This window comes from Metarhizium album (assembly GCF_000804445.1).
Source record: "Metarhizium album ARSEF 1941 chromosome Unknown scaffold_20, whole genome shotgun sequence".
In the NCBI taxonomy this organism is placed as follows: domain Eukaryota; kingdom Fungi; phylum Ascomycota; class Sordariomycetes; order Hypocreales; family Clavicipitaceae; genus Metarhizium; species Metarhizium album.
The window spans coordinates 410,858-428,643 of NW_024467594.1; the positions used below are offsets into that span (position 1 = coordinate 410,858).

General features: G+C 53.4%; 1 protein-coding gene across 1 annotated transcript; it reads right to left on the minus strand.

The window, feature by feature from the left end:
* Positions 1-2,675: 2,675 nt before the first annotated feature.
* MAM_06430 (Zinc finger, C2H2-type/integrase, DNA-binding protein) lies at positions 2,676-4,147 on the minus strand (the record flags this gene model as incomplete). The annotated part of the gene is made up of 2 exons (XM_040825228.1): positions 2,676-3,239; positions 3,299-4,147. The coding sequence occupies 2 exons, from the start codon at positions 4,145-4,147 to the stop codon at positions 2,676-2,678; spliced, it is 1,413 nt and encodes a 470-aa protein (XP_040676884.1).
* Positions 4,148-17,786: the final 13,639 nt, after the last annotated feature.

The following is a 17,786-nucleotide window of genomic DNA, read 5'->3' on the forward strand; positions in this document are numbered from 1 at the left end:
ATACATACACAAAGGTGCTTGGCCGAGCTCGTATTTGGCACTGTTGATCATCGCTAAGTAACCGACAGGCAGGGGCAGGGGTGTTATATCGTCCTGGAACAACACTCTCTGTAAAGCCAAGTCATCGTCCGACGGCGACGCACGATATTCACGCTTTCTCGTGATGGTGAGACTTGCAGCTGCTGCACCGCTGCACTGCTGCACGGGGTGCAAACGTCGTGAGCAGTGCTTTGTCATGGATGCAGCTTCCCCGATAGATCAAAACCCGAAGGATCCCCCCGTTCACAGGCGGTGAAATCGACCATGTTGCAATGCTCCCGCATGTCCCGAAATGACGGCTAGATCTGGTATACCCATGCAGACCGATCTTTTCGACAACCATGTCTAGCAGCACAAACGCCAGAAGCTTGCTTGTATGCAGGTCTGTCTGTATGTCTGTCTGTCTCGTCAACCCGCCCGGCCTGACTGACAGACACGGCTACCAAGACCTGCGCAACTCGCAGTCCAAGAGACGTCCGTCTTGAGATTGCCACATCTGCAAGTCTTGCTGGGCGCTCTCTTGATTCTTCCTGGCCATCCGCCGACATCGAGCCACCCTCACTCACCCTGCCCTGCCGACACGACACGCCTTCGCCTGCACTCTGTTCAAAAACAGTTGCCAGCGCATAACTAGCGGTCATGCCGCGACTTCACAAACACACAGAAGTCGAGATGGAAAAGCACCCTCAGCCCGCCCCCGAGCCCTTGTCCATGCAACTTGCCAGATGCAGAGTTGCGCCACACTCAACCGGACGAGCTGGAACTAACCCTGGCTCAACCCCAGCTCGACTCCGTCATCCGTCCTTCGTCATCTGTGGCCAGAACCACCTCGGGGAGGCCCGATGGTTGTTGAATGCCGTCTCCCTCCAACCTGCGTGGCGTTCCGTAAATAGTCGAAATTCTCCCCTCCTCCAAGTTCGGATGAACCACCTTGGCTGGCAATCTCCATCCCCTCCAGCACCACAAGTTGTGTTGCGAATCCCAATTGAGGGCACAGTCGTCCTCGTGCAGCGAAAGCAAGAAACATGGTCCAACTTTGCCTCGTCCCGACATCGCATAGCGGCCCCCCCCCCCCCTTTTCCCAAGCAACCAGGTTCGACCGCTCCCTATGCCACAGCATCGGGAGCGCAGCAGTACCACGACGACCAGTCGACCCATCAACCAGGAGCAGCACAACGCCCAGAGAGTCCTGTGTCCCTCCATGTCTTTTGGGCGGGCGGCCCGGGGCGGACCACGTCCCAAAGTTGCAGCTATACCGTACAACCACCACACGTACATGACTGGACGCCCTCTGGCTGCGTCGTCGCCAACCCGCAGGAAGTGTTGGGAAGCAAACCCGGTCCGCCGGAAAGAAACTCAAAATTGACAAATCGACGCAAGGAACATCCATGCTCCCGGTACACGGGAACCCCGTCCATGAATCTATGTACGGTTTGTTTATGTAGCTGCCTTTCCGGCCCTGGCTCGCTTGGCATCCATGACGGTGCTCCCCTGTCAACACCAATCCGGCTTGATAGAGGACGCACCTCTTGGCCGTCGTAAAGAGGCCTGAGCAAGACACCAGACCGCCGTGGGAGACGCCATCTGGACAATAAAAATCCTGCTCAGAGTCTCCCTGCATGGTGTCTGAGTGGAGCGGAGACGAGTGCCGGTTGTAGTGTATTGTACTTAAGTATGTTGTATGCACATGCAGTTCCTCGTACAGGGTACGATGGGCCTGAGCAGTCGACGATTCCCGTCGCAAAAGCCCTCAGATACGACAGGCATAATCGGACTTCTCATCCCGGCGCTTGATCCATGTTGCAAGCGAGCAAGCAATCAAAATAGATTATGGTGTTTTGTCTCGAGTGGGCATCCCCATTGCAGGAATAGCACCCAGAAACACTCTTGGCCCCCTTCCCCGCATGTGTACGAAGTAGCTCTTCGTAAATACCGACCATCATAGCACACTACAAACGGACACCCCATAGTGGTTGAACCGCGGATCCAGTTCATATTCATACATAGATAAATGGTAGTGACGTGCCAACAAGTCCAACAGGTGGTGGTATAATGATGCAATGGTAACAACTTGCCCAGGCAACCCAGAAGAAAAACAAAACGATTAGCCGCATCAACAAAACGTGTTTCAAACAACCTCTCCATACATAGCGGGAGGCGTATGAAAACTCCTCCAAAGCGAGTCGTTTCATTATCAAACGGTCAATTTCAAACCCAATATCCCAATGCTCCCGCAATGTAATAATACCCACACGATTTCTGTTCTCTGCAAAAATGCAGACACACTTGCCATACCCAATGCTTAGCTGAAAAAAAATAAGATGAAAAAAAAAAAAAAAAAAAAACTGGTTTGAAGGCTGCCGACCCTGCTTAGCTTTTTGGGAAATGGTGGAAACGAATTTCTCTATATAGGCCGCCCAGACTGATCCTCGTACAAGGATACTGCATTACATTATGCGTAAATGGTGAGGGGAAAACTGAATGGCGGATACCAGGCTGTTCCTTACAGCCATTATCAGTTGTATAAACAGGTTCATTTCAATCATAAGGGAACACCAGGGTGTTGAACAGCCTTGCGCAAGGTGCCGGTGTCCCATATGGGTTTTGTCGTGTCGTCGTGTAAGGAATTCGTGCTATTAGTACAGGCGGTTGGCAAAAGCCATCTGCCGGGCATGCTCGTCCTCGTAGAGCATACTGCTTGCCGCGTGGTCGTGCTCAGCCCCAAACACCCCGAAGCTTCGAGCAACATATCCCGGAGCCGAGTTGGACATGTGGGGATTCGAAAACTGGTTTGCCATAATGGGCACTGCAGGAGTACTCTGGTGAGGGTTGCCCTTGGGCTTCCTGACAGCAACAGTTCTGGCCTTGCCGCGTCCTTTGATGCCTTTATTGCTGTTCTTGTAGTGCTCTTTGAAGTACTCGAAAAGGTCCTGGTGCTCGTCCGGGACCTCGCCCTGTTGCACAAATCTGGCGAACATCGCGGTAAGGTCCTTGAGGGTTTCCCTGTGGAAGTTGTTCTGATGGGTCTTCATGTTACCGAGCTGAGAAAATGCTTTGTTGCAATCATCGAGCCTGCAGATAAAAGGCTTGAGGCCTTTGTGCGTTTCTTCGTGGGATCGGACATTTCCTCTCTGGGCAAACGTCTTGCCGCAGATGCTGCAAGAATATGGCTTTTCACCAGTGTGACGACGCATGTGAGTCTGGGAACAGGCCTTCGGTCAGCTTTAGTATTCCCCACCTCTGAGCGTAATATACTCACCTTCAGGTTTCCACGTTGGGAGAAGGTAAGTCCACAGTTGTCTTTGGTGCAGATGTAGGGCTTAAGGCCAGTATGGGTTCGGCGGTGGATGTCAAGGTGTGTCTTCTGAACGAATCGCTTGTTGCAATTTGGGCCGTCACAAACCCATTTCTTCTTTGGCTTGACTTCAGAGGCAGTCGTAGAAGCATGGCAAGAGTTTGCTGGGCTTTGGACATCCATAGATATCTCAGCTTTTGGTGTGTGGGCGGGGGTCAAGGTCTGCCCGGGCGCTTCATTGCTCGCTTCTTCTTTGGATTGAATTGCCTTCATGAGTTCGTCCACATCCGTCTCAAAGTTGATGCGATCAGCCGGGTTAATGGTCTCGTTGTATGTGATGGTCTTGGAGTTGGCGGTTGGGTTCGAGGTAGCTGAGGGTGCGACGGAAATGTTGGAGTCACTCCGGGCTGGGGAATGCAGGCGAGCATTACTCGTCTGTCTCGATGTTCGTCGAGATGAAGCCGCGCGCAAAGACTCAGAATCTGGTCCCATTGGAAGGGGGTGAGGGCGGTCTTGAAACTCGGGTTTAAAAGGCGATCCGACGGGAGTCGACGGCGGAGGGCTCTGATACGGCGCATACGTGGCGTAGGCGTTCTGAGCTTGGTAGTGAGCAGTGGTCATGGATGTCATTGGCGCCGAGCTGTATGAAGGAGGCACAACATATTGGGGCGGCATGGGCCTTGGCATCTGAGCTGAGTTTCCGCGAGAGTCATAGGGCATAAACGGCGCTTCCATGATGCCAAAATCGTGAGGAAGTTGCTGTGGCCACCGCCCCCAGTTGTGCGGAACAGCTGGTGTAGCCGTGAGAGCCATCGGACCGGTAGCAGGACAGTATCGTAACGCAACAAGACTGGTAGGCTGGGAGGGAAAGGTGAGAGTAGCCGGTATGACTTCCAGTAGCTATAGCGGAAAACGAGCTCCCAATGAGACTGAGAGTATTTTGCCCGGCTTGCCTTGACGAAGACAATAGTTGGTGACAACAAGGCTCTGTAATGACGAAATCCAAGCGGCAAGGGAAAGGGGCATGATATATAAGTCTGAGAGTGATGAGGTTCAGAGAGGGGTCTGAGAGCTCTGCTGGGGAAAGGGGGGTGTCCTATGTAGTTGAGGTCAACGGAGGCTAGCACTACTTGTATCTTGCTAAACGACGTTCAGATGGAGGAGACGAGTTACAACAGCCTAGGCGTGGGTCCGACTGGTCGGGACATGGCAAGATCTTGGCTTCAAAATGGCTGCATAGATGCGGCCCCAAAAGCTGGTCCTCTAGCACAGCAGCTTGATATCCCAGCCATCAGGGGTCTGAAATGGCCCCATGGGGGCGTATCGTTCCGTGTACACGCCAGGCTGAGAGGTCAAACAACCCCCGTCTCCCCACATAGCGGGTAGGAGACGCTACCGGCCGGAGGGAGGGGTGTGTGAGTCAAGTCGGGCGCAAGAGAGTCTGAAGGGGTCGGCCTGGTCCGGATGCAAGGTGATGATGGGTGGCCTGGGGCGTGTGTCGAGAAGGAGCCGCTGCTAGGAGGGGAGAGAACGGCGAGCAGGGCATGTTTAGATGAGCAACAGGAGCTTGAGCCCAGCTGGAAGACAAGGCTGGGAGCCTGCGACAAGGGCTCGGCGGAGCACTCGGGTGCGGGATGATATGGGGCCGCTTGCGCTTCAAGTGCGCAGACGACGTTACTCTGTGCTCTGCAATACTCCGTACTCCGTATGTACAATAGATAGAGTGACAGGGTGATGGGTTGACAGGGCATTGGACGAACTCCGTGTTGCGCCTTCAAGTCACTTGAGTGCTTGCTTGACCAAGCCAGAATGTAAACGCGGCTCAGAGTCAGAGCCGAGAGGGACGAAGGACACAATACTTCCGAGTCCCGACCCGTCGCTCAAGGATGCTCCATACTCTGTCAATCTCCAACTTGACGTGATTTCTGGCGCTTCCCGGACAATCACGCGCTATCGTCAGATGGCTCAGAGATAGTTGCAGCCAGCTCGTCGTTTGGCCGCTCCCTGAAATCGCCGTTTGGCTTGGGTGGTGCCTCGAAATTCCTTTCGTCCAGTAAGGAGTGGCTAGCATGTGTCCCGTCAGGGCGGCGGCCGCTGTTGCAACAGGAGCAGGGCCTTGGTAGTAGGTTCTTGGTCTGTTGGCACAAGCAGCCGTTAAGACCACAGAAGTCGCATATTCTGCGTGTGGAGTGCGGATGGATGCATACTTGCGGCACTCCGTACGCATACATATGTGCATGCGCAAGCTTCGAAATGCAGTGAGACATGGAGCACATGGAGCGGCAACCGAATTGGCCACTGGAACATCGACACGACTGGCCATGCCAACCGGTACGTGTCCAAGTCCATTGGGAACCTGGGATAACAAGACCGGGCCCACGGCTTTGGCCGTTGATCAAATTCAAGTCAGCACGATTGGCGGGCGCGCCATGAAGAGGCTGAGCGCAGAGCGCACTACTCTCTGGAAGGCGTGGGCGAGCTGGCATCGAGACCAATCGAGCTGGAACGAACTGGGCCACGCAACGATTTAATCTCGGCAGAGGTGGTCGTAATACTGGTTCGTGTGTGCGTAGTGTTTGGGTAATTATTGAGTGTTCAAGGCTTGAACAGTCGGGCTTCTTGAGATAATGCTCGACAGCCCCATGGAGAACTTGACCGCTTTGACAAGGTGCAGAATGTCGACGACCTTGAACTGCAGATGGCCTACCGATGTCGTCAGATGATGATGAAGCCGCAAAACGTTGCAAACCAGCAACTGTCTAGGTACCTACCTAGGGCCTAGGTACGGCGCACTCAAGGGAGTTGCTGGCGTCATGCTAGGACAGACACGTCCGGGACTTGATTGTTTCCGATGGCGCATCTCGGACAGGTTAGATGGAATTAACTGGATAAATATTGGGGGACCTGAATCGGCGTATGCACTCTGACTGTCTCGAGTGATTCCAGTCATGGCATCAGCACTCGGTATGTCTAGCTCGCTGTTTGGGCCCGAATGTGCGAGATGTGGTGGCGAGACCAACATGGGAGCGCCATCAATGGTCCCGCGCTCGATGGCCTGGCACTGTGGTTGAGTGTGGTAATTAATTTACCTCGTGCTCCGTAATTGCTTGATGTCGGCACTCCCACACTCCGCAGATAGGGCCCGAACATGAATGGTTGAATGGTTGGTGCGGAGCAGACGGCTGCAGACAGCTGCAGACAGCTGCAGACAGGCGCGGGCAGCTGCAACAATCTTTGTTGCCAGTGCCAGAGCCAGTGCCAGAGCCAGTGCCAGAGCCGGTGCCAGAGCCAGAGCCAGTGCCAGTCAGTGCCTGCCCGCCGGTCTGGTTGGCTGCTCGCCTCCCCTTTCATCGCATCGCAGCCCGAATCTCGTCCGACGCAACCGCAACCTCGACTTTGGGACCATTTGAGGCCCTTTCCAAACAGAGTGGAGGTTGGTCAATCATGCAATGCCAGCTCGCACATGTTGATCAGGTAGTTAGTACCTGCAAGTACTCGCTCACTCAGATCACTGGCAGGTGTACTCGGCGCAACCTGGCCTGGCTTCCGCTGAACTGGCTGCCACTAGGCGAGGGGCGAGAACGGCCCTGGTCACCGGCTGCCTTCCTGCCAGGGTCGCGCCCGCCCTAAATCGGCTGGTGGCTGCTCGGCTAGGCTAGGGTCGGTCCCGCGAGAGCGCTAGGCCAGGGATGCCTGCCCATCATTCAATCCACCCACATGTGCAGTCATCAATTCATCGAGCCCGTGCTATCCAACTCCTTCTACTCCTTCTCCACCCTCTTGGCTCTGCCCTACTCCCACCGCCATCACCACCGCGGCTTCGAGGCCATACGCTCCAGTCGTCGAGCCCGTCCATCCGAAATTGTCCTGCATTTGTTGTGTTGTGTGTGTGCTGCGGGCGCTCTGTGGCTAGTAAGTCAGTGGCTGCCAGTCGCGACAATGAACACGCCAAAGTTCCCTGCTGACCATCCCTAGGTGATGGGCCCTACCGAACGAACGTACTCCGTATGATTTTTTTACGGGTATGGAATGTGGCCCTACAGCCACCGGCACGCCGTGTCGTACGCAGCGTACACTTCCGTACGGAGGAGTCTTATGGAGACAGCCATCAATGCTGGTCTAACAAACCCTTTCAGCTGGATGAGGCGAACCAAGCATCGCCGCTCTTGCACAAAATTACTTCCACACGCCATTTTTGCCCCCCTATGCGAGTCTCAGCTTTGTGTTGGCGACCTGTCCCACTTTCAACTTCGTAGTGGTTCCCTGTCATCGCTGATGCTCCGCCTTTTCGAGGAGAAACAGGACCTCCCCGCTCCCTCCAAAAAAAAGAGACGCGGGCACAGAGGGCCTTATTTCTCCCGTCCCAACTCAACTGACTTCGTCTCAGTAGCTCTCAACGTCGTCTGCAGAATTTTATTCATATTTAAGAAGACTTCGAAAACTTCTGTAACGTTTTGCTTACCAGATTACGAGAAACATTTCGTAAAACGCATTGCGTTGACGTTACTAGTCGATGTACTCTTATGTCTACCAGCCATACAACGTAGAGTTCATGTCTCGGTCCTGATTTGACGATTGGCCGAGTCCAGCACTTACTACGGAGTACTAGCATGTTGCATCTAGCAGTAACGTAGTTAGTACCTCCCAGGGCACATCATTCGCGGTCTCCCAACTTCTAAGCAAGCATTTTCGGCTGCCTGCTTCCGAACGCCAAGCTCCCAGAAGACTACAAGGAAAGCCGGCGGCGATAACTCAGGTTTCTGGTCGTTTACGATGATCATTGGGGCCATGTCATAATTGTAACAGTTAGCCGCAAAGCGCTCAGCGCCAAAGGAAAAAGTGGTCTTCCAGCTCGATTACTAAATCAGTAACTGGGGGCCTTGTACCAAAATGGTCCGGCGGCGCGAATGTCCGACAAACTTAGGTTCTTACGGAGTAGATCTCCCGACTTGGGGGGAAAACACCGAAACCTGTTGCTACTTTCAGCCTAGAGCTCTCCTCTCAATCAGGCTCCATTGACATCTTTGCCGGCCTTGAGACATAGACCCAGCACCAGCAGAGTCGCAAGTTACCTTTGCAGCACCACCTACTTGCCACCGATGAAAAATCACGAAACCTTGAGTCAAACCAATCATCACAGACCATGGCAAGGGGTGATCTGGGAATACAGTATGCTTCAGTGTTCAAGTTCAGAGACACCAAAAGTACAAAGCACACTCAATAGGACTTCGCCTACAATATAGCCTCCGCCCATTCCGTCGCTTTCACGGTAGTTCTGCAAAAGCTGCATATCTGCACTCACAATTGCAGCAGAAACTTGGGCCTTTGGTTGGGTTTCTCGGAGCTAATCCTCGAAAGCAGGACGTGCTAAATACCCCATGACATATCTCAGTAGGTAAAGGCAGTACCAGAGACTCGAGAGAGAAAGCCTCTCAAGATGGTGGCGTCAGGGGTCCACCTGCCGCTTCGTGATGGGACCTCAGATTTCGAAGGAACCGGGATCATGGATCTCGCATCGTTCAATCAAAAATGCAACTGCTTGCACAGAACAAGTGCATAGCGTCCCAGCTTCACGCACCGCACCGTGTACACCACCAACACTGGTCTGCCCGCCACCAACGACTGCCCCAAGTCCTTTGACAGTCCAATTATGAGACCTGACGGCGTTCAGCTGGACCAGGACTGGACCTCTGATGCCTTCAGAGCTTTTCAGCCTATCATCGGGGCCTATCGTGGCCGTCCTGCAAGGGCGTTCGTCGGCTAGTGATGGGAACTCGGAACTGGCCCAGCATGGCCAAAGTTGACATATCAGTTGATGGGCAATAGATGCCCTTGACGCGGGGCGGGATGCACGATTTCAGACCGTTCTTGCAATGGCACAAATCCGACCCGAGCACGTTATTGTTCGCCATCGCCCACATCTATCACCGGCCACTGTACTTAGACTTTTGGCCTGATTTGCCAAGCTCATTCAACATGGTAGATGGTTGTCAAAAAAGAGCATCGAGGCAGGCACATGACGAGAATCCCCTCAGTTTCCCCAGCGGGCAAGGTGTTGTGTGTTTGAAATCTTAAAGTGGTCAATACCAAAGATCCTTAAGGTTTCGCTCTTGCTTCTTGCTTCAATAATCATGTCCGGCGTAGACATTGGAGGTACGGAGTAGCTGCGAGCCCAAAACCCTACTCTAAAGACTTTGATGCAACCTCAGAGAGCTGGCACAAGTTTATACAAGACAACATACAACATGGACAACAGATCGTTGCACTGGCCAAGGCAGAAACGGGAGCACGACCCATTCATTATACCCAAATCCACCAACTCGCGGCTGGTACGGAGTAGTATGTATTTGATTAGTTCGTCTGGCGCAAGCAGCAAGTGGGCCTAATCTACGGAGTACTCCGTATTGGATGCGAATATGTGGTGTTACACGTACCGCCGTCATCCTGTCTTGTCACGGGCCTTGTTCTCTTTCATAAGTGCTAATTTGAGGTGGACAGGGTAAGCTCAACGGTCACCGGCCATATTTGACGACTTCATCTATCCAAGAGCTTTTGCAGTTGGAATCAAGGCGAACTTCACGACACCGAATCCCTTGAAAAGACGAGATAATCAATGCCAGGGCGAATCTCGATAATCATCGGCCCAAACCCAAACCGCTGTTGCCTTGGATGGCGCGTCCTGTCCCCATCACGGGATGCACCTGCATGGATTGAAGCTGGGGCAACAGGGAGGCGTAGAAAACCTTCGAAATTCACGAACAGGCCCATCGAATCCCAGACGTGTGGGTAGCTCTGTAAGTGCTAGGGCTTGTGATGGCCGTTGTATGTTCCCTAGGAGAATTGCCTTCTGTAGAACACCACTTTCCCTGACAAGTTCAAAAAGAGAACAATGGCTGCTACCGCGCAGACATGGTCTGTGTTGATGACGGAGAGTGGGTCAAGTCTTCCCGTTTCGGGCTTCAATTGACAATGGTGCAGAAAAGACCCAAGGCATCACACAACAATGCCCCGGCAGTCAAGTTTGACACATCGCTTACGCCGTGCATGGAGGCAGCCACTGTTGTGACACATTGGAATTCTCGCCCACTCAGCACCAGCCCCGCGAGAAAGATTTGGTGCTATTGGTGCTCGTATGAAGCAGCAACCTACTCCGTAGCTCTGTTGGGTTCGGCATTTCAGATTCTTTTCGACCCAGCTACTCCGTATTTATTAGCCCTTGGCCCAACTGCTTCCAGCAAATTACTACCATGTCACTGGGAGGAGTATGGATTCCTCTGCTTCCCAGTAGCATGGAGGTTATTCCAAGACGAATCCTATTCACTTGACGGGTCAGCTTGACTTGATGGACAATGAATTCCGCCTAGGACTGCGTCTCCTCATGCAGAAGTTGTCCATGGTGCGAAGACCTAGGTTGCGACAGAGTGGCGAGGGGTGACAAGAAATACGCAACGAGCTGCTTGTGCAGTTGAGTGGTGCTTGCTCGGGGTTTTCTATTTCACGCGGATGGGTGGCAGCTGAGCAGTAGGCCCATCGCCAGTGAAAGATGAGACTCGTCTCGCTCCGGGGAGTAGGCACCCGGGTTCCGGACAACCACAACCAGACTTTCGGGAGCGAATAACTACGTACTACTCGTTTGAACCGACCGAAGCGAGAAAGGCGGATGGGAAAGAAGAACCTTGACCGAATCAGAAATGGCAGTCTCAGCTACTCTCAACTGCTGGATTCTCACATACTTGCACCTGACAAGCCAACTCAGGTGCTCAGAAACCATCGTCTTTGTCTCCTTGGCCGCCAATGTGCTATTGGAATTCTCGTTGGCCAGGATCTGTCGTGGTATCGTAGCGAGTTCTGGCCATACTCCTGAGTCCAGACGGGCCGCATCGTGCGTCCTGCTGATTAGTAAACTGAGTCGAAGCAATGGCCACCTGGTCCGGCACACTTACCGTCGCCCATGGGCCATAACACATAACGAACAGAGAACATGGTTCATCAGCGGCTGAAATTTATCGCGATTCATTCACACGCAGGCGAGATGTGATAGAAGTTAGAGTCCAACGGAGGTTAAGGGGGGCCATGCACAAATGGAATCTCGGTCCTATGGCCCAAGAGACTTGTACTATTGGACCGACCCGCCCGTTTCAAAGATTGCAAACGCAAGTATCCTGCATGAACTAGCAATCACAAGATGAACAACATGTTAACTGAGGTAACAGTGTCGCTTTCGCCTGTGGGCAAACTTGTAAGTATGTTGATGGCTTCACTTGAGTTCTCACGGAACCCCTTCCACGGCTCCGGCCCGGGTTGCGGGAAAGCTAGGGCGGCTGCGTATGTACAAGACATATGTACGATCAACAAGTAAGAGAAAGCTTAGTAACATGCGAGGCCAAGAGGTTCATAAGTTGCTTGGTCACAGGATGCAGACATTCCTGACGAGGTGCCGCTTGCCACAGTCCTCCCACCAGAGAACAACACCACCCACCAACAACACCAAGTCGAGTGAGACGGACGAAATGAACAAGGCGAGCTGCAAGCGCCAGGGTCGCGGCCGGTTGGTGGGCAGGGAGCACCGCAGCCACAGTGCCGCCTCGACCAGGAGGACCCCGGGAGACCGAGATTTGACGGGGAAGGTTGTCCCAAGCCCTCTCTTTCTGGTTGAAGCTGTCCCGAGTCTCTGGGCGAATTGAAGGAGGGACTTGGCACCCGTCTGCGGAATCCGATGCCCTGGTACGGAGTAAACTAGAATCCATAACCCGGCTACCTGGTCATGCAGCCCTCGAGGATTATCCGTGACAGGTATCACACATACGTACCACCAACATGACGAACGGTGCGAGGGACAATGGCATGTACGGCTGTGGGTCATGGGTCATGGGCCATGGGCCATGGCAGAAGTCAACTTGTGTTGAGTTCTTGAAGAGTGGCACTATTCGCTGCGGTAGCACCCATCATCCATGGGAGCGAGTATCCGTTACTCCGTATAGTCATGGTCATCGTCCTCAACGACCCACGCACCATCCATTACTCGTGGGTAACCTTTTTCACTCTTCACCTGTATGGTACCCGACGCCGTCCTGCTCCCCGTTCTCGATGGCGGTGGCGGCGCGCGACACCGGGAACTTGTGCCTCTACCACTATAGAAATAGCAAGTTCGCACTCGAGAGTTGACACAAGCAAGCAAGCCCCGCAGTTCGCAACTCGATTTGAACGAACGACAAAGAAACCTCGTCAACATTGTTATTACATGCGCCATCTGGAACTTGGCAAAATAGATGACGATGGTCCCGTCCTGGTTCAGTTGGGCCAATAAAACGCCGCTTAAGGGGGGTGTGGGCGTGTGGTGGCTTCAAAATCAACTTCGACCGGGCGGAGAGAAGTTAGAGCAGCTCAATTTTCCTTCGGGTTGGATGCTGGTACAAAAACCAAGGTTGATTGATTGATTGGCTTGGTCGGTTTCCGCCTCCCCCGTGGCATAATCCGCCAACCAACTACGGACTGCTCCGTACAAATGGCAGTAGATTGCTTTCCCCAGGTTTATGCAACAGAGACATTCACACACACATACTCCGTACGGTACGGCACACACTGCTAGTACTCGGTCCACGGCCCATGTCCGTGTTGTCTGTGCCTCTGTTGGTTCTGCCAATCGTGGGCCTTGGGCATGCGTCTCCACGAGACGAGAGAATTCTGCTGCCCACTTGTTGCCGAGCACCACACACAGGCTGACAGCCTGACGCAAGAGTCCAAGACTCTGCCACCAGCCGTGGCCGTGGCATAATTTTGCTAGTTTCATCGTCGTGTTTACCCACAGCACCTCGACCTCATTGGCGCCCGCATACGAAGTACGGTGTCCTCGGTGCCCTCCCCCCCTCCTCTCCCAGCAATAACCACCATCGTCAATCCAAGGGGGAAGGAGGGAGTACAAGCCTACAAGGTCTCCGGGACGAAGAGGAAGCCAAATGCCAACCCAACGGGCTGGGCCAAGCCCATCTGGGCCATAAAATGCACAACACCGCAGCTAGGCAGGTCCCCCAGGGGATTGGGCCGAGACGAGACCTAGCAACTGACAATTGATCGAGGATGGCCTTCCGGTCTGGATCTTGCATTTGCCTGGGCCAGCAGGCCGATTTGCAACTCTTTGCAGACAAGGCGACAACATGGCTTGGACGTGACTTGAGGCCTGAGGGGAAACGCCAAACGTTCCTTTGGCCGACCCGGTCATCTCTACCCAATCCGGCCTCCCCGATCTTGCCAGGATCAGCCGCTTCTCTTGTTGTCCGCATCTTGGCTAGATATCCAATTATAACTAGATGCTCGGTACTGTCGAGAGATGAGGATAGACTTTCGGGCGAGCTGTCTGGGGCTTCGCAAACCCGTACTATGCACACCACCGCACTACTGCCCAACTACTCCGTGCTCCGTACCCTCACCAGACCTTTGGACCTGCTAACGCCGTTTCGTCACGAGACCCTGATGGTCCTCTTGCGCGGGCCAAGCGATGTCTGAGACCCTGTTGCCGTGGCTGTCATCCGATCGGGAGGCACGAGTTGCAGCACAATCAGACGAGACTTGTAGCGTGGCCAATTATTGACAAGGTCGTTGCTGCGTGAGGAAAGTTTCTCATTGGCGCCATTTCACGGTACTCACCACGTTGGCCACATAAATCCTGTTACCTGGATCTTGTAAAACTGCAGCAAAAAACGCAGTTTGAGCCCCTTGACCCAGCGCCCATGCGCACGGCACGACGGCCCCGGCCGGTGAAAAGGGAAGAAAAAAAAACAAATCTCTCTGGCTCGCCCAGCAAATAAATTTCAAGGGGCGTGTGTGGGCGTGGCATTACGACGTTAACGAGAGGAACAAAGAGGGAACGAAAGAACTTGACACAACTAACCGAATCCTGGCATATATTCGATCCTCTTGGTATTCCGCACACGAGTGGTGTTTTATTATTTTTAAACAAGTAAGTAAATAACTACGTGGCAGTGTAGGTGAAACCATGGGGGTCGATGTGCAAAATTCTCGCCCCGTGGTGCGTCCTCGCCCCCCCGGGAAGAGCACAAGATGAGATGCTGTGTGATGGAGATAATGTCTTGCGCGGAACGATGCTGCTGCCATCCAACCACATGACTAGCCAGTATACCTGGAGAAATTTTCTTGTCGCAGCACCGCACAGTCATTGTGTCTCGGGGTCCCGTGTGTGCTCACGGCCATGGTCGGTCCTAGACTCCTAGCTGGGCCGCTGTTCATCGGGGCGGTTATCTTGATACACGCGAACTGGCGGTTATGGTCTTTCGTCTTTCCCGCAGGGTCCAAAGCTGGCGTGTCTTTGCGCGGATGACTTGGACTGGGATTGGATGCAACGGTGACGAGTTTTCGTCGCCGGCTTTGTCCACAGATGCGAAATTGGCCATCTATCGACTAGTACTACGTCCTACTCCGACTGCATGGCATCTCAAGTGCTCGCTACCAACTAGCGGTGCCGGCGATTCAGGCGCCTGTCGCTTTCGCGTCGACAGCTGTTTTGGGTTCCTCCCATACACGGCTATCAACCACGGAGTACTCCGGATGTACGCACGTCGAGGGTCGAGGGTAAGTGAAGAGGTCACGTTCATTTTCCGGGTACCACCACGTCTATTCATTACGGAAGCAGGCGGTGATGGAACTCTGGCGCACCATTCGCAAAAAGAGCAACCCAGCAAGAACAGCCGGTTTCACGTCTGGGCTTTGTTTCAGCGCGCTCTCGAGTCTCCTGTCGCTGGGGTCTGCTACATGATACATGCGTGTGGCTAACCATGATACGGACTGTTGTCTGTTGCCACCTGTCGTCGGCATCGACAGGTCCTAGTGCACAGTAGCACGTAACTACTCGGCAACTTTCGGCGGCATCATCCCCTTGGCAGTCAACGACGCTGCTGGCTCGCCATCATGCGGACATGATGATATTGCGCCAAGCTTGGCCGGTGTAGTCGGTACGATAGGGCTCGTTGAAGTCAACTGCAATTTCGTCCCTTACTGCCGTCCCCCGAGCTCGGACCGGATGCTGATGGTCGACAGACGCCAGGTAGCCTGTTATACGTACGCATGCATGGGGAACGCATAGGAGACGACCAGATTTGGAAACGAAAAAAGGAAAAGGAGAAGAAGACGTCATGATATATTCGCACAAAAAAGGTCCACCATAAGGCGCGGCGAACCCTCTTGTGGTTTTTTTTTTTTTTATCAGCCACCAAGTGAAGGGCTATCAAGTATGATTGGCATTTGATAGCCATTGGATGCCTTTTTCTTTCCTTCTTTCGCACCGCAACGTACGGAGTACTCGGTGTCCAGCCAGGCACCAGCTCGAAATGGCTGGCGTCTGCTACAGAAAAAAAAGCTGTGTTGTGCACCGAATCATGTACGAAGGGTAGTCTGTAGTCTGTGTGCTGCATGCAGCGGCGCCACCAGACAATTCGTGCGTCAATAACAGCATGGCAAATTGACACATCACCGAGGGACTGGACTGCGCACGGCCGGTGACAAGCCGAGAGGGAAGAAGAAAAAAAAAAAAAAAAAAAAAGAGCCGTCAGATCGCATGCTGCAGGCTGTTTGTAGCTGTAGGGTCGTTGCCGAGTGCCAGCCAGCTTCTCTATCTCTTTGGTCCGGGCCCGGGTGTGTGGATTTGCAACAGAGATTTTGCTGCACGTGGACTCGACAGCATTGTTGTTGTTGTTGTTGTTGTTTAAACTTTCTACCACGGAGTATTTACCAGCTCTATTTCTCTATGTTGCCCGCACGCGAGCCGGACGTGTCAAGATACTCCGTACGCGGGCGGCAACAAAGAAGGCAGTCACTTGTGTGCTCAACAAGACCATCACTCGTGTGCTCCGACGACGACGACGTTTCAAGAGTCTAGGCGTGCACATACATGTATTTTCCTTTTTCACTTTCTCTTCCCTATTCTTGGCCCATGGTTTACGTTGACGCAAGGCACGCTGTGGTTGTCGAGAAGCGGCCATACAAACTAGCACATACATGCATACAAACATACATGCCGTACATGCCTCTGGGGTAGGCTTGAGGCAGGGGAGAGAGATTGCTAAGAAAAGAAAGGAAAAGAGAGCCCTCCCCTCCCCGCCAAAAAAAAAAGAAACTACTCGCGCGGCTGCGTGGAGAATGCTACGGCCACGAGTTCACAACAACTATTGCACTGTAGCTTGCAGCATGCGCGCACCCCCTGTGTTTCGTGTTTCAAACAAGACGATTGTGTGCGGCCAAATGTCAGGGCATCGACGACTAGCCTCTTGAAGACTCGTCATCTGGTCGAGACGCAATGTGGCACTGGCCGCCCGGTTCAGCCCTTTTGGCCACCGTCTGAGTGCTTGCATACCTACATACTCCAAGTCCAGGCGCGGCGATAGAGTTTGAGTTGAGGGTTGGAGCCGGCTGGCCACTCGGGATGCAGCTTGACCCGGAGCCCTCCTCGTCTTCCGCGGCGGGAAGCGCCAGCCAACCAGCTAAAACGGTTGCTTGACGGTATCGAGCGCGCTCGGGCTGGAGAGGAGGCGACCCGAGCCGTCCGTCGCCTTTTAGCAGTGGGAACGGAGGTGACCCGAACTTAAACCCCCCCGTAGTTTCAAATTGAGGCTTCCGGGAATCAGGAAGCCTGATTGATTATTGGTGCGAAAACTCGGAAAGGCGAACGCTAGCCAACGAAGGAAAAGGGCAGCGATAGAAAAAAAAGCCGGTTTCCACTGGGCTCCAGATCGGGCCCGGAATCGTGCGTGGAAAACGCCGGATGTCGCCCCTGACGTTGCAGCGCAACGCAGACACCAGCCAAGTTTGAGGCCGTCCGGCTCCCTTGGTGACGTGGAAGGGCCCGAAGCAACGCTTGAGGCACTCGGTAGGTAGGCTGGACTAATCGTGCCCGCCCCACTTTATGTGGTTCGGCTAGCAAAAGCCCTCACCACCAAAGGTGGTGCTCGACAGCCAGGCGGGCCGGACACCAAGGCGGGCCAATTTTCAACCTAATAACGCTATTAACCTCTTCGCCTATAATGTACACCCTTCTCGTCCCAAATTTCTAGTAGATCTAGTACAGAATCCAGACGCCATTTACGTGCCTTTTTAGCTGCTTCAAAAAACGTCCTCTTGGCGTGGTTGTGGCGCCTTTTGTCGGCATGCTCTTTATGCTTGCTGTTCGCCTGATGAACTCGAGAAAGGTCTTTGCAAAGGCGTGATTGGAAGGAGAAACGGCGAATGGTTGACGCGACAGGTATGCATTTGTTGGCGGTGACGGGAGGGGAGCCATATGAAGAGGTGCATTATCTGTTGACTGTTTTTCTAGACCGGGAAATAAAAATAGGACATGTATAGAAAACCAGATATTACAGCCCTTTTTAAAAAAAAAATCAAAAAAATCAAAGGTCGTCACTCATTCATTGGAAGCTTCAACGAAAAAAAAAACCCCGGATGTAAT